At 38.0% G+C, this 17,590-nt stretch overlaps 1 protein-coding gene and 1 long non-coding RNA gene across 3 annotated transcripts; one reads left to right on the top strand and one right to left on the bottom strand.

The window, feature by feature from the left end:
• Positions 1–65: 65 nt before the first annotated feature.
• On the top strand, positions 66–2,038 carry LOC112148223. The gene is made up of 2 exons (XR_002919593.2): positions 66–644; positions 807–2,038. It is a non-coding gene; the product is annotated as an uncharacterized LOC112148223 (long non-coding RNA).
• Positions 2,029–17,576, bottom strand: rnft2 (ring finger protein, transmembrane 2). 2 transcript variants are annotated; one of them, XM_024275132.2, is made up of 10 exons: positions 17,492–17,576; positions 17,344–17,411; positions 15,006–15,523; positions 14,846–14,922; positions 13,615–13,715; positions 12,690–12,843; positions 7,475–7,624; positions 5,179–5,244; positions 4,992–5,093; positions 2,029–2,759 (listed from the first exon to the last, which is right to left on the bottom strand). In XM_024275132.2, the coding sequence occupies exons 2-10, from the start codon at positions 17,388–17,390 to the stop codon at positions 2,625–2,627; spliced, it is 1,350 nt and encodes a 449-aa protein (XP_024130900.1). In that variant the 5' UTR covers positions 17,391–17,411; positions 17,492–17,576; the 3' UTR covers positions 2,029–2,624. The 2 variants fall into 2 exon arrangements, with proteins under 2 accessions (XP_024130900.1, XP_024130899.1); XM_024275131.2 differs by having other exon boundaries at positions 17,344–17,574.
• Positions 17,577–17,590: the final 14 nt, after the last annotated feature.

Genomic DNA, 17,590 nt, shown 5'->3' with positions numbered 1-17,590 from the left:
TCTAAATAAAAATAAAACCATAGTAGTATTTAACTTTTTTTAAATAGACTGAATAGTTTATCTATTTTTTAAACAATCTGGTGGGAAAAAAGAACACGCTGTCCCGACCCACTCCAAAAAAGAAATTACCAGTGCAGCTCTCTGTGGGAAAAGATGATGTAAACCTCCAACCATGTGACGACGTAATGAATATTAGAGTAGATAAAAGTGGAGGGGGCGCAAACAGGGACGGTTTGATGCGAGAGTTAGAGGAGGGTCATTTTCTTCCTGAAGACTTTAAAGAGGTGGGGGCCCCGGCTGCGGCGTCAGAGAAGATGTGCTGGCTGCAGGTGGATCAGCCCTTTCTGCGGCCAGGTGAGTCCAGCTGCGGCGCGCGCGCGCCCTCCCCGTGCTCCGCGGCTCAGCTGCTCGCCTCGCGCCTGCGGAGGATCGGCGACCAGCTGGAGAAGAAGAGCTGGACCCCCAGGGAGGGGCCCGCCGGCCCGGGGAGCTGCCGGAGCGGAGAGCAGGCGGTGTGGAGCGGGAGAGGCTGCTGCTTCTTCGCCGTCTGCTGGGGGGGCTTTCTGCGCATCGCGGTGCGACTCACGGTGCTCGTGCTGTTCGGCGCGAGACCACACCTGTAGGGCGCGAGGCTCCAAACGCAGGTGAACGGCTTTATTTATGCTTTTTTTTTTTAGAAAAATGTAAAGTTATGACAGTCGAAAATATTTACAAGCGAATATTAGAAAATATTGTTATAAATGATTTTTTTGTTGTGCCGTTTGTGATTTTGAAAGACTGATCTAACAGCCGCGCGCTCTTTGTAGGCTCGTGCCACGCGCTCGCATCTTTTGCACTGACAGGAGAGCACGCGCTCTCTGAACCGGCCACTGCGCTCACGGAGGAGGAGGAGGTGAAGAGGAGCCTGGATTGTGGACTTGGTCGGGACCTCAGAGGGGATGGAGATCGCAGAGGAGTTTGACAGCTTTTCCCGCCGCAGCGGGTCCGTCCAGCCCCCGCGCGGCCGCGGCTCCTCCATTCTGTCATCGCTTTTTTTTTTAACCAAACGATGATGTAATCCTCCCCTGGTAGAGCGCAGGGAAAAGCTTACTAATCAGCTGGACTCCCGTGAAAACACCTGATTTAATGCAGCTGTTTTCTTTATTAATGCACTGAAATAATAAGCTTCAAAATGCAATCGACTGTTTTTTATATATATAAATAGGTCTGTGTAAACATAAAAATAATATTGGTGTTTTTTTTATTGTTTTGACAAAAAAATTAAAACAAATCTGAAACAAAAGAAGCAAAAATTTCTATGCAGTTGGGGCATTTAAAAGTGCAAAATGAAGCACTAAATGTTTTTTTAATTGAAGACAGGGTTTTTTGAGGTGCATGAGCAATTTTGTATTTTTAAGCTTTAAAAATCATTTTCTAAATTTGTACATCACTGTTTGCCGATTGAATGACATTTTTGTTAAGCCTAAACTGAAGATTTTTTATTGGAAAAATAAAAACAAGCTAGCTCTTTTGGCCTTTTAAAAGATACTATTTTACATTTTCAACATAAAAACTGTGTTTTTGTTTATTTAAAATGTTTTTGACGACTAAATCTTTGATGATCCATAACTTAGTAAAAGTGGTAATTAATAGAAATATTAATTTTGGGTTTTATAATGATGTTAAGATGCTGGAAACATTGTATAAATGACCCCGGATGGGAGGAGAGCATAGAGGATTTGTTGGAGAAAAAACAAGAATCAATGCAGAAATGCAAACAGAAGAACATCATTTCAGGTCATGAGACAAACAATAAAAAGGTTGCACAGTCTCACCTCAAACTGGGAAAGTAGGTCTCCCTTTATATATTTATTTTTGCTTTATTAGCTGTTTGGCAGTGTTATGTGGCTTTTTATAGACATGCTGGATTTGTGGATAAGCTGTGTTTTCTAAAAAAAACAAAAACAATTTTAATGATGTTTATAAAGTCTGTTCTTTTAGTCTAAAATATTTCATATGGATTTTTTTAGCAGTCGTAATAATAAAATCTTTTACTGGATTCTCTGGCTTTTATTTACTGAACAATCACCGTCTTTACTTACATCACTGAACATCTTTACTGAGCAGAAAACACTTCAGAAATGATGATTATACTTCAGGAAGTTTTAGATTAAAAAAAGTGGTAAACATAACAAAATCATAAAGAATGCAAACAAGTACAATTCACAATTTTAAAAAAGTGAACAAACTAGAATGAAAGAGCAGCATTTTCCAAATTAAAATGAACATTACTCGTTTGGTTTGTGTAGTTGCGCAAACGTCATTTTAAAGACCCACTCTGATGAAAATTCGGTTTTTGGAGTTTTTAACATGTTTTTGTAGCATTTTTTTATGCTGGAGGACATATAAAGAATTTTTTACTCAAGAAAATTTGCATTTTTGAGTATTTTTCAATTCAAATTTAAATAGATCCATCTCTTTAATAGATCTATCCATTTGTAAACGACTATATCCATGTATGTTTATAGCTGATTTAGGCTAAAAAGGGCCTAATTATAATTAAAAACCACTGGGAACACTCTTACAAAGATGATCGGAGCGGGTCTTTAAATCAAATGGTGTTTTTTTTTAAATCCCTGAGCCCCTCAGTAGATCTGGAAGTGAGCCGAGGTGGTTCCGTCTTTCCAGCAGCGCTGCGTCTCGATGACGTTGGAGCGGCACAGAGGACACGTTCTCTCGCGCTCGAACCACAAACACAGGCACTCCTCGCAGAACACGTGCTGCAGGAGAACACATTTCACATGCACACGTCTTCATCAGCACAAAGGAGCCTCAGACTCGTGTTGAGCCTCAAAGTTTCAAAGAATTCATCATCTAGGAACCAGAATTTGAATTTCCTCTCTACTAAAAAAAACGATATAGATCTGGACTATTCAGTGTCGTGGACTTCAACAGTATTTAAAACACCAAAACAGTATTTTCTCATAAAAAACCTAAAAAATATGGACATTTTACAAACTATTTGTAAATCCACTGTCTCCTAATGATGAAAAATTGGATCATTTACTTAAAATAAAAGGATAAATCGGTCAGATACAATGCACTGTGGTCTATATTTGCCCATTGAACAATTATCAATGGTCACTCGCTTTTTGCAAAGACTTCTGGGAAATTTCCTGGATTTTATAATTGTAGATTTGGAAAACCCAGACAAATGCCCTATATAGAGCACCAAGGGAAATTAGACAGAACCCAAGGTTTAAGTTACGTTCCAAACCCTGTAAAGATGAACTCCTGACAAGTAATGTCCTGTCATGAGGAGTATGGAGGGATTTTTCTGCCACCATTTTGCAAAAAAAAAAAAAAAGTCACAGTTGAAATAAAAAAATTCTAAAATGTAAAGTGTTAAGAATAAAACTTCATAATTTCAAAATGAAAATATCTATAACTTAATTTAAAAAAAATGTTTTTTTTTTTGCTTTCAAAAAATAATATAGAGATGAGGAACGACTCATCTAAAACATTTGAGCTGCAAAGACAAAAATATTTTTAAAGGCGAAAAAAACAAGTTTGCAAATGCAAATATATGTTTTGAAAGCAAAAAATATTTTTGTAAACGCACGCATTTTTTTTAAAGCAAAAAAAAAGTTTGCGAATGCAAAAATATTTTTTAAGCAAAAAAACAAGTTTGCAAAGGTAAAAAAAAAATTTAAGGCAAAAAAATTTGCAAAAGCAAAAATATTTTTGTGAAAGACAAAAAAAGTTTGCATATGCAAAAATATTTTTTATGGCAAAAAAAAGTTTGCAAACACAAAAATATGTTTTGAAAGCAAAAATAAGAGTTTTGAAAGCAAAAATTGCATATTTTCATTTGCAAATTTTAAAGTTTTATTCCTAAAATTTTACATTTTGTTTGATATTTTGAACACTTTGATCTTAAAACTGTGACTTTTGCTCGCAATATGGTGGCACAAAGAGGAGCCGAGTCTTTTCAGGTGTAAGACATGTCTGCCGGTCATTTCTCACACAAATAAATGACAAACTGACAACAATATTTAACCCATTTCAGCATAACGAGGATGTCTTCCATCTTTCCATTTAAACCCGTTTCTTTTTAGGAGCAAGGTGTCAACATCCTTATAGGACAGATGATAAAATACCTAAATTCAGGTTTGTTTGTTTTTTTAATGACAAACGACGTTTGCATCTTTTTGAATTGTTTTTGACAAACCTAATAAGTAATAGTGTCATTATGTACTGTATGCAAAAGAGCTAAAATGTCTATTTATCATTAAGAGTAATAATTTGATTATTTACAAGTATATGTGAATCTGTGCATCCTTTTCAGTCATATTTATGACTAATTATCCTAAGTTTAACATATCTCTGTATAGGCATGCATTTCTGTTGTTTGTCTTGTTTTGGAATAATTCTGTTTTATTTCACTGAAATTTCTAAATCCATTTCCAAATTAGATAAAACTCAAAAACTTAAGCTGCATTTTTCTTTAAATAGAAAGCAAATATTGAGTTTTTAAAGCCAAAAAATTCAATTCAAGATAAACTTTTATTTGATTTTCTTTTAAGTAAAAACAAAAACATTAAAATGTAGAAAATTTTTTTTCATATAATGATGAAAACGGCTTGTATTTATTTCAATTTGGCTCTTTTAACCTACAAGGGACAATGGAATAAATAAATATGTCATTAAATGTTTAAATGTTCCATTTTAATATTTTAATGCCACATTGATTTCAACATTTATTTATTTATTGCCACTTTTAAATAATTAATGACACATTTATTTATTTATTTAATGGTGTATATATTTATTTCAAATTGGCTCTTTCGAGCCTCCATACTGTTGAAGCTTTAAATCTTTTACATAAATGACTGAAAAAGAAAATCTCAGCTTCACCTCATGGGTCACAATCAGGTAATTTCTCACCAACAGGGGGCAGTAAACTGCTGTTTATTAAATTCAAATTCCTGCCTGACTTTTGACCTCCTCACCTGACAGAGAAGAGCAATGGGGTCTCTGAAGTCCGCCTGACAAATGGCGCAGACGTCGCCCGCCTCGCTGCACTGCTGGCTGCCGGCTCTCACGCCGTAGCTCTGTGGGGAGGAGATGAGGATGACCCCAAATGACCCCCGCTCAAACGTGGTTCCGAAAGTGTCGAGTGGTTTGTTTGAGTCTGACCTGGGAGCTGCAGAGAACGACAAACGCCTTCCGTATTGCAGAGATGCGTCCGCAGATGTCGAAGGACTGGAATCAGGAAACCAAAGAGCGCGATTACATCACAGAAATAACTAAAGATCCAGGCAGGAATGACCATCTCCCGAGTCACGCAAAAACAAAACCCTCTCCATATATAGCCCGATTCCTGAGGACACTTTTATTCACACTCATGGGAACACCCCCTGACATATTCTGCTGAATAAGCCGATATGAAGCAAAACACGGCGGCTTCCATCAGCTGAAACAGGAAGAGCTAGCGTGCAGAAGCAGCCGAGTGACAGATCCGGCCGAGCTGTCAAAACAGCCCTTGCATCATTCTGATATAGGAAACAATTCCACTTGCTTTAGTCACTTAATCCCCTTTTTGAACTGTGATGACTTTTAGCTGACCCATAATTTATCAAGTTTTTGAAATTATTGACTGACTAGTGCTGTCACAAACGATTATTTTAATAGTCGACTAATCACCGATTATTTTTCAGATTAGTCGACTAATCGGGTCATGCTCCAACTGGATGTAAAACACACATCTTAACCATCATTAGCTCTAAACTAACTAAAAACTAGATATATTTAAACTAGCATTAGCTGCAATAATGCTTGTTTAAATGCTGTAAGTTGAATTACTCACATCTGTGGAGAGACTCTTTTCTATGGAGCTATTTTGGGGCCATAAATATTTGAAATCCAAATAAAACATTTTGGAAAAAATATTGGTGTTTGGCCAAAAAAAAATATTAAAATGTCCCAAACTTTCTGTTTTTCTAAAATAAACTTAATTATTTTCAGCTTTAAATGTTGTTTTTTAGGTTTTAAAATTCAAGATTTCAATTTCAAAACTTTTTTTCAGTTTTAAATTCTTTTTTTGTTTTCGAATCTGTTTTAAAAGGGCCGTACCATGAAAATTCTACTTTTTGAGGTTTTAAATGCATTTTACTGTTCATTCTTTACTATAAAGAACCTCAAAACAGCATTTTGATCCATTCATGCATTTAAGAGTAATCCTCTAAAAACCTGCTCTGTCTGCAGCAGCCCCTCCCATACCCACGAAAACGAGCGGTTGGAAACGTGCTGACCTAAGATCGATGCCAACAGCTCCTCCAGGAAGAGTCTGTGCTGACAGCTCCGCCCCCCGTGTAACACAACATTCAATTTCTCCACTGAACTATTGGTGATCAGCAAAAAAACGTTCATTTTAGATGCAGAATACCGTATATCTTCAGATTGTGTCCTGTCTTCAATAATCCCAGATTATAAAGGCAAAGGCAGATATATGGTATTTACAAACATCTTTGAAGAAGTTTGGATTATTTTTGTGGAAGAAATGCAGACATGCTGCCACAAACTCTATCATCAAGCGGACTGCAGCCACATGCAGCAGCAGGCGGAGCTTCAGGAATCGAGACGTTTTACTGCCAGAAAAGAACAAACTCATGAAATATACCGAGTATTTCATAAGTAATTAGTGTTTTACTGATCCAAAGGTAATATATGATCTTGTATATAGATATAGTTCACTCTGAAAGACTTAAGAAAATCATGGTAGGGCCCCTTTAAAACCTATGGCCGCGTTGGGGCGGGGCTAGTGCCAGTGGCGCAGCGGTATTGCATAGGAAACATTTTGCATAATGTGCTTGTCCAGTCGGTAGCGGGAGTCACTATACTAATTAATAATAATAATTAAGTTTATTTTAGAGAAGCAAAAAGTTTTGGACATTTTACTTTTTTTTGGCCAAACACCAATATTTTTTCCAAAATGTTTTATTTGGATTTCAAATATTTATGGCCTCAAAATAGCTCCATACGTTTCACGTCTCAGAGATTTGTCCGTGAGCGATGTGTTTAAATACTACTAGAATGCTCGGGCATCAGAGTTTTCTTATCAGTCATTTAACTTAGATTGCGAATAATATCTGGTGAAACTTGACATTTTCCCACTTTCCTGAACAGATATGCCCGATAACTAATATAAAAAAGTCTAAGAAAGCGTTTTTAAAAAACATCTTTTAAAACACCAATCTGGTATGGATATCATAGGTCTGATTTGGCAAAGATTTAAAGACGGATGCCTTTCCTGACACAACCCTCTTTGAATAAAACACATCTGACTGAATTGACCAATGATGTTTCTGCAAAGCTTTCATCTCCTAACAAGCTTGATGATTGAGTATTGTGTTAACGTGAGAAAGGGAGGGGCAAATACTGTTCTCAGAGTACAGTATTGAAGGTTGTTAAATGTGTTTATGGTTCTGGATACCTTGCAGAGACTGTAGATAATGATGAGGGAGGCCCCCAGGAAGTATCCGTGGGAGGGATCTTCTCCCATGATGTACTTGTACCACAGCTGGATGGGCACCAGAGCTCGGAACAGCTGGCTCAGCTCCTCGATCAGCAGGTACAACTTACCCTGGGAAAACGGGGTAAACATTTACACACAAATGCAACAGCTGAGGCGCAAACATGCAGGTGAAATTAGAAGTGAGAAACAGATGTTCCAAGTTGGTAATAGGGCTGCCTCGATTACTCGACTAATCCACCGTTAAAATAATCGACGACTAATTTAATAGTGGATTAGTCGTTACTTTGTATTATATGGAGTCAGAGTGTAGTAAAGTTGAAAGTTATAATGGGATTCTGATAGCTTTTTGGACTATTTTGGGATTTATTGGGGGCTTTTAGCCTATTTTAGCTAATATTTCAGCTACATGCTACCTATTTTGGCAAATTATACATTTTTTCAGTTTTTTAGGCTTTTTAGGAGTTAAGCTAACATTTTTCACATATTTTGGCTAATTTATGATTTTTTTAAGTTTTTAAGGCTATTTTGAGGTTAAGCTAATATTTCAGCTGCATGCTAGCTGTTCTGGCAAATTTAGGCTTTTTTTCATTTTTTTAGGCTATTTTGACATTTAAATAATATTTTAGCTGCCTATCAACTTTTAACTTTTCAGCTATTAGCTTCAGTGATTTCAGCTATCAACTTCAGCATTTTTAGCTATTCCAGTTATTAGCAATTTTCGGTTCCAGGTCACGAGTAGACGTGTGTAGTTATTACTTTTTGTATTATTGCAATAATTATTTGATGAATACAATCTTTTTAAATAAGAATATTTAGATTATGTTACTGATTAATTTGTCTGTGGATGTTTTGAATTTTGATTACATCAATGATATTAACGATATATAACTTGAATCTGTTATTGTAGAGTATAAATATTTGATATTAAGTCCTGAACCGGATATTTATAATTCATGTAGAGAAATGGTCGAGTCAGGGTGGGATTATATAAGTTCGCTTCCTCCCACTCTCTTTCAAGCGATCTAGATGTAATTTAATGTGATGTGTTTGTTTTCATGCATTATTCCTGATTGCTTGAAATAAACCATTTTCATTCATTCATTATTTCATTTATTTTTAGCTATCAATTTCAGCATCTTCAGCTATCAGCACTATCATCTTCAGTGGCCAAATTCAGCTTATAGCATTCACACTAGCATTATCACAGGTAGTTCTATATATCTAGTCCTCTGTAGTTAGTTTAAAGTTATTAGTCGACTTTTAAAATAATCGTTTGTGGCAGCACTAGTTGATAACATGTGTGGGTTTTATGTTTTCTTAAAAAGCAGGATGGTTTCAGCAGCTTCAGGGCACTTTTCTATCTCGTCAAAGAGCAGAGAGGTATTAAAGGCTTAGGAGGGCACGCCTCCAGCACGAGCGTGGCCGCTGTCCAGATCTCAGCCGCTCAGGCGACTTGGTCTCACTGCGAGGGGAAACTGGCAGCAGCTCCTTCCACCTGCTACCCGGCGCCCACCCGGCACGATGGGGGCCCAGGACTTTCCCTCCGTAATCACAAAAAAGAAAATTGTCTGCGGCCCCCGCGGCTACAGATGTGAATTGGGGACAGTTAAAAAACGGAAGCAAATAAGGCAAACTTGACTCCCCGATGGCCCCCGTGGCTTCCCAGCTCGCGTAATGACTTCACGGATGGCAGCAGACAAAGATGGATGACTGTGGGTAAAGAGGCAAATGCAGCCGAGCTGGTAGGGGAGGAAGACCTCGGCTAACTGCTAATTCATCTTCCTTATTGTTCCCTTTTCTTTGGATCCCACTGTGGCCATCACTCCCACGCAGAAACTGTCAAATTTAAAGTTTGGACTCCAGCCAGTGGGTTTGAGCGAGTCCACTGAAGGAGTGGAGTTTCCTGCTCGTTTGAAACATTTATTACCAGGAGCTGTTCCTTTTTAAATGATTCATTATGTATTTCATTAATCAACTCAACTGCAAAGCAGCCACACTCACTCCGGGCTTTACTCTGCCATTAAGCTGATTTTCTTGGCGTCTCTTCTATGTGGTTTGTTGCTATACAAGCATCTGACTTTTTGCTTTGTTGTCTTGAGTTATTTTAAAACCAAGAAAACGTATAAAAAATATATTTAGCAGATTTATTATTTTGAAGATTAACAATTTTATATCAAGTGGCCAATCTTACAGATGAATGTATGCATTAAATAAAGAATATTTATCAGTTATCAAGTTTAAAATAGTGTATATACATATATATATATATATATATAGATGCATACATACATAAAAAGAATCTGCAACAACGTTAAGCCACATACATATATGAATGTTTATGTGTGTACATATACATCTATATATATAGATATATATGTGGAACCCCCAAAGTCAAATGAGAAACCCCTCCGAAAGTGGTAGAGAATAAGAGAGCAGCAAAGATCCTGTGGGACTTCCAGATACAGACGGACAGGATGGTAATGGAGAATCAACCAGACATTGCAGGAGAAACTTTGGAATGAAGTTAATTGTGTACACAATCAAACAGTTTCAGTAGTTTAAAGACCATGCATTGTTCAGGGTTGCTGGTATCAAAAAGTTCTCTGAGCCCGACCATGATAGAAAGGAATTACAGTCCAAACGAATCAGGTTTCAGAGTCAAATGGATTCAGGCTCAGTAACACCGTCTGTAAGGAAGCCTAAATGAATTAAATCAATTCACTTATTTCACTCATCTGCTAATTAAAAACAAGCCCCTATTGATGCACAAATGCGAACTGGTAAACTCTAAACAAATCAACAAAAATGTCCCTTTTGGTCAAATAATAAGTGATTCCTATATTAAAATGCAACAGAAAAGCCCCTTCTTGCTTGAAAAAAAACAACTAATTGCCTCAAAAATCAATTAATGGATTTGATGAACCGATGTTGTGTTTTCTGAGCACAGATTGATCCAAAGTTTAACACGACTATTCGAATCAAAGCACCAACTTTCGTAACATGAAGCAGAGTTTAAGCTTACGTGTAAATGCTCTGATTGTGTGAATCATTTGTGTATCACTGGATGAAAGCACACAACTCATCACATGTTCCATTAAGCGTCAAATCCTGCGAGTCTTAAAGTGTCTGCGAGTGTGTGTGAGTGCAGCATGCGGGAAACACTCCAGCTCCACGGAGGGATGACCTCACCCCTGCAAACCCCCCCAGGGGCAAATGAGCTCAGTTGCTTGCAGAGACAGTTCTGACAGAGCTTTGTTGAGCAGTGGAAATTTCTATCCCCCTGCCCTCCGTCCACACACACACTGCAGTATAGAAACACAAATCTATACGTGTGTTTGTGTGTACAGTCATGTTGTGTTGCCTCAGGTAAGAACAGCCTCCCACACACGCCGCTCACCTTCGCAGCATCATTTAAAACCTCATGAATACAGAACAGTTTCACACTGTGACCCTTCAGCACTTCTTCACTCACTGAAGGATGTTTTCAACATTTTCTTTTTTTTGCCAAAACCAGCTTTCAGAACTCAACTTTCTGAACCAAAGAGATGTTCAAGAGCTGCTGTTGGTTCTTTTAGGTGAATTTAGAAGTGCAGCATTATTTTTATATAAAATATTCACACAAAATGAGTTAAAATGATTTGATTTTGTCTTTTTCACACAGTAATCTGCCTATGTGAAAAGATATCCAGTTAAAAACTGTTAAAATTCAATCCATTTATTTTCTTTGTGACTAAAATTTAAATTAAAGCGTCGTTGAATGGTTTGCAGGCGCTACTTTTATGGAGAGAAATAAATATCACCCCAATTTATGCATGCATCATTTCTTGATTTGTGCATAACTTTGGATTTGTGCGTTCATAATTCTTGATTTGTAACTCAAATAGAACATTTTGTGCATAAGTGCAAAAATGTACAAGTTCAAAAAAATAAAAAAATACAATTTACACATGCGAAAATTAAAATTACAACAGTTTGAAACTAATTACAGACGCAAATCTTTAATAATTACGCACACACAAAACCTCAGTTACGCACAAATTTGTGGTGAGACTTATTTCACGTCTCACCACAGATTCGTCCTAAGTGATGCGTTTAAATACTATCAGAATGCTCGGTCATCAGAGTTTTCATATCAGCTGCTTTGAACTTAAATTGTGAATAATATCTGGTAAAACTTGACATTTTCCCATTTTATTAAACAGATATACCCAATAATTACTATAAAAAAGCCTAAACAAGCGTTTTAAGAACATTTATCCCTTTAAAAATATAAATATGTCCTAGAACTGATTGCCTCCGCTCAACAGCCCCGCCCCTGACAGCACCCCCGACAATCGCTCCCCCTTTTGAACCTTCTTCACTGGCTAAGCAGCTGCTACACACCCACCCCCTCTGGCACCTGGGTCAGAGCTCCACATGTAAAATTTACACACACAAAAAAAAAGAAACACAATGGCAGCTTTAATTTATGTTTTATCTCCATAGCAACCATTTCACTTCTTGTTTGCCTTGAGATGACGAACAGGTCAATGTCATTTTTAGAAGAATCGGCAAAAGTACATTTTTAGATTTCCTTGGCAACGGGGGTTTTTGGTTAGCCACGCCCACATTCCAAATATGTTCTTATCATGTATCATATTGTTTTGTTCAGCTTGAGCAATCGATCCATGAACTAAATTTTCACATTATTCTGGTAAAAAATGTGTGACCAACAGGAAAACGCCACGATGACGATCACGTCAAACTAATGTCATTCAAAATCTACAAACTTTGTGTTCAAAGTTCATACTTTAACACAAAATGGCAAAGCCACGGGATATGAACATCCCAGAATAACTTCAAAACTTCCTTTGGATATCCCCAACATGTGTTTTGGTTACATTAGTGGAATTTGAAATACTTTTTTAAGTCCATAAAAGATTTTGCTGTGATGTCACCATTTTTGAGGTGGAGTCACTCACCAAATCCCAACTTTAATTTTCCTGGGTACTCGGTGTGTGAATTTATGTGAGTTTTTGAGTTTGTGGTGTTAGAAAGAAGAATTGTGAAAACAATCTTGTCCTTCAGTCCAGGACTGCTGCAAACATGAGCATTTTTAAAAAGAAAGTGGTAATTTTATACATCATTTTTAAATAAGGGTTTACTCAGAGATGAAGACATCAGGATTTCTCACCCTGGACTTGAAGGCCATCACAATCTTAGGCAGGAACAGGACGAAACACTTCAGGCCGATGGTGACATATTTGAGGATGAAGTCGGTGATTCCTACAGCCCAGATCAGGTCGAAGAAGTCAAAGCTGTTGAGGTTGGGCTTGGCAAATATAAGGCTGAAAGAAGAAGCAACACGACGTAAACTGAGGGAAAAGAGAGGATTTCTCTAACACCAATTGTTTACAGTTGGATGAAGAGTCGATTGTATTTCAATGATCAACCAGCTCTGTGAAGGTTGTCCTCTTTAGAGTTCTGTGTTTTTATTCTGGCGGCAGAACTTCTTCTTCAGAAGAACAATCATACCTGAAATGATGTAGATTCTTACATCATCCGATCCCTTTAGTCCGTACCATTGACTGTATAAGAGGGCTGGACTGAGTGAGTGTGACATCACCCATAGAAAATGGTTCACTTCCCCTTCCAACAAAATAAAGCCAATTCTTTCACAATTTTTCACAATACAGACTCCGCAGTGCAAGCACTTCCTGTCTGAGGGGGGCGGAGTCACTCAGTCCACTTCTCATATACAGTCAGTAGTTCTAAATTTAGGAAAGTGTCAAATTTAAATAGGTGGATGTAGGAGGAACCTGCACAAAAATACTGTCAACTAGGTCAGCTTGACAATTTAATCATATTGGATGAAATGTAAACGGCATAGAAGAAGTTCAGTAATGTAAAGCAACAGTTGAAAAAAAAAACTAAATAAAAATAAAATACTCACAGAACATGACCAGACAAGAACGGCAACACTCCCTAAAAAAATGGAAGCAAAAAAATAATAAAATAATGAAGCGAGCACAGAATGAGATGAATAAAATGAAAAACAAACCCAGGAATGGTGAGGGAGGACACAAAAAACAAACATGCAACAAAACCACCTGCTTCACCTGTTCTGCAGCTCCTCCTCACTGAAGGTGTAGAAGACGTAGACGACATTTCCTCCCAGGAAAACAACCAGCCACAAGGAAACGAGAACGGAACGCTCCTCCTGTGAACATAAATGGAGTAGATTTAGAAGAATCTTCTCTTTAATGCAACACATTCTCACAAACTCTTATGGTAGAATCTGAATTGAAGGACTGAAGGATGTTCCCATCAAAATGCTTTTTTTAACACAACAGTGTTCCCGGACATTTAACCTTTTTAGTGTTTTTATATCTTTTTAAATCAAACCATGCAAATATTTTCATTTTATTTATGATGCTACATGCAGTGGAGTTTATGAGACACTGATTTAGAGCAGGGGTCCCCAAACGTTTTCTTGTGAGGGCCACATAACTGTTTTCCTCCCTGATGTGGGGCCGGGGAGGGTTTGTAGGCTAACAGATACAATGTAAAAATCACAGCGTAAACTTGTGTTTTTTCAGATAGTCAAATTTTAAGAAGTTACTTTTTGTAGTCTTCATAGAAAAAAAAATACTTAAACATTTTAAAAACTAGATTTATAGCGTTACCCACAATAATGCTAGTGTGAATGCTGTAAGCTGAATGTGGATGCTGAAGATGCTTAAATTGATAACTGAAAACGCTGAAGCTAATAGTCGAAAATGACGTTGATAAAACATTAGCTAAATGCCAAAATAAGCCTCAAAAACTGGGAAAAAAGCCTAAATTAGCCAAAACAGCTAGCATGTGGCTAAAATATTAGCTTGATGCCAAATTAGCAAAAAAGCTAGTAAAATGTCTAATTTAGCCTAAACAGCAAGCAAAAGGCTAAAATATTAGCTAAACCCCAAAGTAGACTAAAAAACTTGGGAAAAAAGCCTAAATTAGCCAAAACAGCTAGCACGTGGCTAAAATGTAAGCTAAACCCCAAAATTGCCTCGAAATCCTTGTAACTGCAAAAACAGTCAAGAGCATAAATAGAGCAGAATAGTTATGGATGTCCAAAAAATGCACAGAAGAAAAATAATATCTCTGATAGTGTGTGTGGGGCCGGATCCGGCCCGCGGGCCGTAGTTTGGGGACCCCTTATTTAGAGAACAAAGAATAGAAACTGACAGAGAGATCGTTGAAACAAAGCACAGCCCTTAAGTCCAGAAAAGAGCCTTGTGTCCAAACAAAACTGAAATCAGAGTTCTAGCTCCACATTTGAAGATTAGCTTAAATGATCTATACCCGCAGTGATACTTGGTGCCTGAATGTGGAGTTGGCGTAGGCGAAGGTGCTGACCATCCCCAAACACACAGCAATCCCTGCAGAAAGAGATGAAGACCTTTGGGCTGAAAACAGAGCTCAGCTGGTGGAGGTAAGGAAGAATAATAATGAAGAATAATACCTAGTTTGTGCTGAAAGCAGACTTTAGCCAGCAGAATGAGGATGAAGGGAAAGCCCCTCTGCAGCCAGGTCACCACCGCCTTCAGCTCAGACAAAGCCGGGGCCGGGGTGGACGGGTCGTCCTGGGCGTCCTCCCTGGAGCCGTGCCGCTCCGACCCGGCCGCAGACGTAGCCTGCTGCAGCAGAGACGAGGTCCGGTGCTGCAGCGGCTGGTGGTGGAAGTGGTGGTGATGATGATGGTGGTGGTGGTGCGGGGGCCGAGGGAGGAAAGGTCCGCCCTCAGTGCGGTGGGGGCCGCCGTCCTCTCTGGACGCAGCCGTCATCTGGATGAAAACTTCAGGGGGAGAGCCCAGAACCAAGCCTGCCGCCTGGAGCTGGGCAGAGGAGACGGAGCCGGAGGGGACGCCCACCAGGCCGGAGAAAATCTGCTGCGGCGATGCGGGCGAGTCGGGCTTCAGGCAGTCGAACACGCCACCCTCATCCAAGCTGCTCTCAGACCCCACAGTTTGACTTCTGCTCCTGAACAGAAAAAGTTACAGGGGCCATACCATGAAAAATCGACTTTTTGAGCTTTAGAAGTTGTTTTAAATGTTCATTCCTCACTATAAACAACCCCAAAAGCGGTATTTTTGACATTCACGCATTTCTGAGTAATCCTTTAAAAACAATTCTTTTATCAACAGCAGCCCCTCTCATACACATGAAAACGAGCTGGTTTTCACGTGCTGATGTCACAGCGTGAGAACCGCCCCTTCAGGAAGAGTCTGCAACAGCTATTTGCACAATTTTTTGTACTGAAACTGTTAACAATAAAGTAAAGTAAAAAAAGAAGAGTCTGCTCCAACCCCAGGCTAACACAAACTCTCCGGAAAGCTAGCAGATTGAGCTAGCTGTGATCATAGCTACCTTTGCTAATTTTGGGGATAAATGTCCGAGTTAGACAGTATGTACATCAATTTAAAAATATATATATATATTTTTTTTTTCCTGGGTGACACGCTGATGAGGACGGCTCTAGGGTGACGTCATGAAGTGGGCGGCACCTTCAAGGAGTGAAAGGCGGAGCCTCAGAGATCAAGATGTTTTACTTCCGGGTACAAAAAAAGTTCACAAAAATATCTCATATTTTATAAATAATTTGTTTTTTAGTGTTTCAAAGGTAATATATGATCATTTACATGAATATAGTTTACTCTAAAAAAACTAAAGAAAATCATGGTATGGCCTCTTTTAAAGCTTAAAATAAGTATTTTCAAAGCATTCCAAGATATCTTTTAATTACTATTATGCTGATTTTAGTAAAATCTCTGTTTACACTCTCTCCTGCTAGTTTACACCTAAACGTAGATGTACATGGATCTAGTCATCTCCAAGTATTTGACATGAAGCATTACTTGATACAATTATCCAATCAGTGATTTTCTACAATAATTACCTTTAACGGTCTCTCACTATGTTTCTTTTTTTTTTTTTAACATTTCATACTGTTTTCTGGGAGTTACTTTCCTAAACGTTGCTTTTTACTTTATGCTTAGGTTTCTGGAATTTTGTATTCTAAAATGTGTAGCTGCCTTATAAGATATTTTTTGATCTTTTTTTAATTGTCTTTGTGATCTTTACATGTTTTTTGCTTTGGCTAATTTTTTGTTCGATTGGCACTTCAGGGCCACCGTATTTGTGTCCCACTCAGCGCTCTTTCTACGTCACAAATACGATTTTTTTCCAGCTGTAATTTTTGGCCTGTTGTTGATCCACAACGTTATGAATAAAGAAATATTTTTACGCTTAATTTTCATTTTTTGTGTCCTCCATCATCAGGAAAAATACCACAAGAAAATAAAAAACACAATTTCTGTCAGAATAGTTCTTTAAAGGTGGTCATGGAAGTATAATAATTATTGTCTTACATTCATTTAAAGCACATTTTTCAGTGGTGGGTGCAGTTTAAATTTGGTGCTCTGTTATATTTGTTGTCCTCTAGTTTTTATATAGATATTAATTTTTTTTTTTTTTAAAAAGCACAAAATATCCCACAGAAATAAATCTGCTTTATGTTTCTGGGTAGAACTGTAAAGCTAATTAAAAATAAATAAATTTAAATTGAGTAACTTTGGTTTCTCAGTAGAAAAGTCCAGCATCTTGTTGTGTTGTTTATTATCAAACAGTGGAAAATCCAAGTTCCCAGCTGACTTTGAACGCAACAGTGTTATTTTTAATTCGTGTTATGGTCGTAAACAGGAAAATGACTCACAAATTGGTCAAAAATGATCCTCAAAGTAATTTTGTGTGGCTCATGGATGAATGATAAACACTCAAACAGAGCTGAGATGTCGACCCACCTTTCAGTGGGCATCCCATCCGTGTTGCTGCTGTGTCTCCTCTGCATGGCATCAGTGCATGATTCAATCTGCAAAAGCAACATCCAGCTATTCACTCACGGTCACCTTCGCCTTTAACCCCGCCTGTATCGATCATAAAATGGACTACCTTCGTATTTTTCAGTAAAACACCCCAGTTCTAGTCATTTTTAGGAGGAGAATGGTCGATCTTCCTGCAAAGGAAAGCACTTCCTTTATGACGTCAGCG

Source organism: Oryzias melastigma, linkage group LG9 (assembly GCF_002922805.2).
Source record: "Oryzias melastigma strain HK-1 linkage group LG9, ASM292280v2, whole genome shotgun sequence".
NCBI classification, from domain to species: Eukaryota; Metazoa; Chordata; class Actinopteri; order Beloniformes; family Adrianichthyidae; genus Oryzias; species Oryzias melastigma.
The sequence above is the reverse complement of the archived record's forward strand: the minus strand, read 5'-3'. Positions and strand labels throughout refer to the sequence as shown.

Excerpts from the sequence above, each read along its gene's own strand:
- rnft2 (XM_024275131.2), bottom strand. The coding sequence starts at position 17,426 with ATGTTGCTTTTGCAGATTGAATCATGCACTGATGCCATGCAGAGGAGA. Across the intron at positions 7,625-12,689 it reads TGATGGCCTTCAAGTCCAGG|GGTAAGTTGTACCTGCTGAT; the intron begins GTGAGAAATCCT and ends CCGTTTTCCCAG. Across the intron at positions 2,760-4,991 it reads CCATTGCTCTTCTCTGTCAG|CACGTGTTCTGCGAGGAGTG; the intron begins GTGAGGAGGTCA and ends GTTCTCCTGCAG.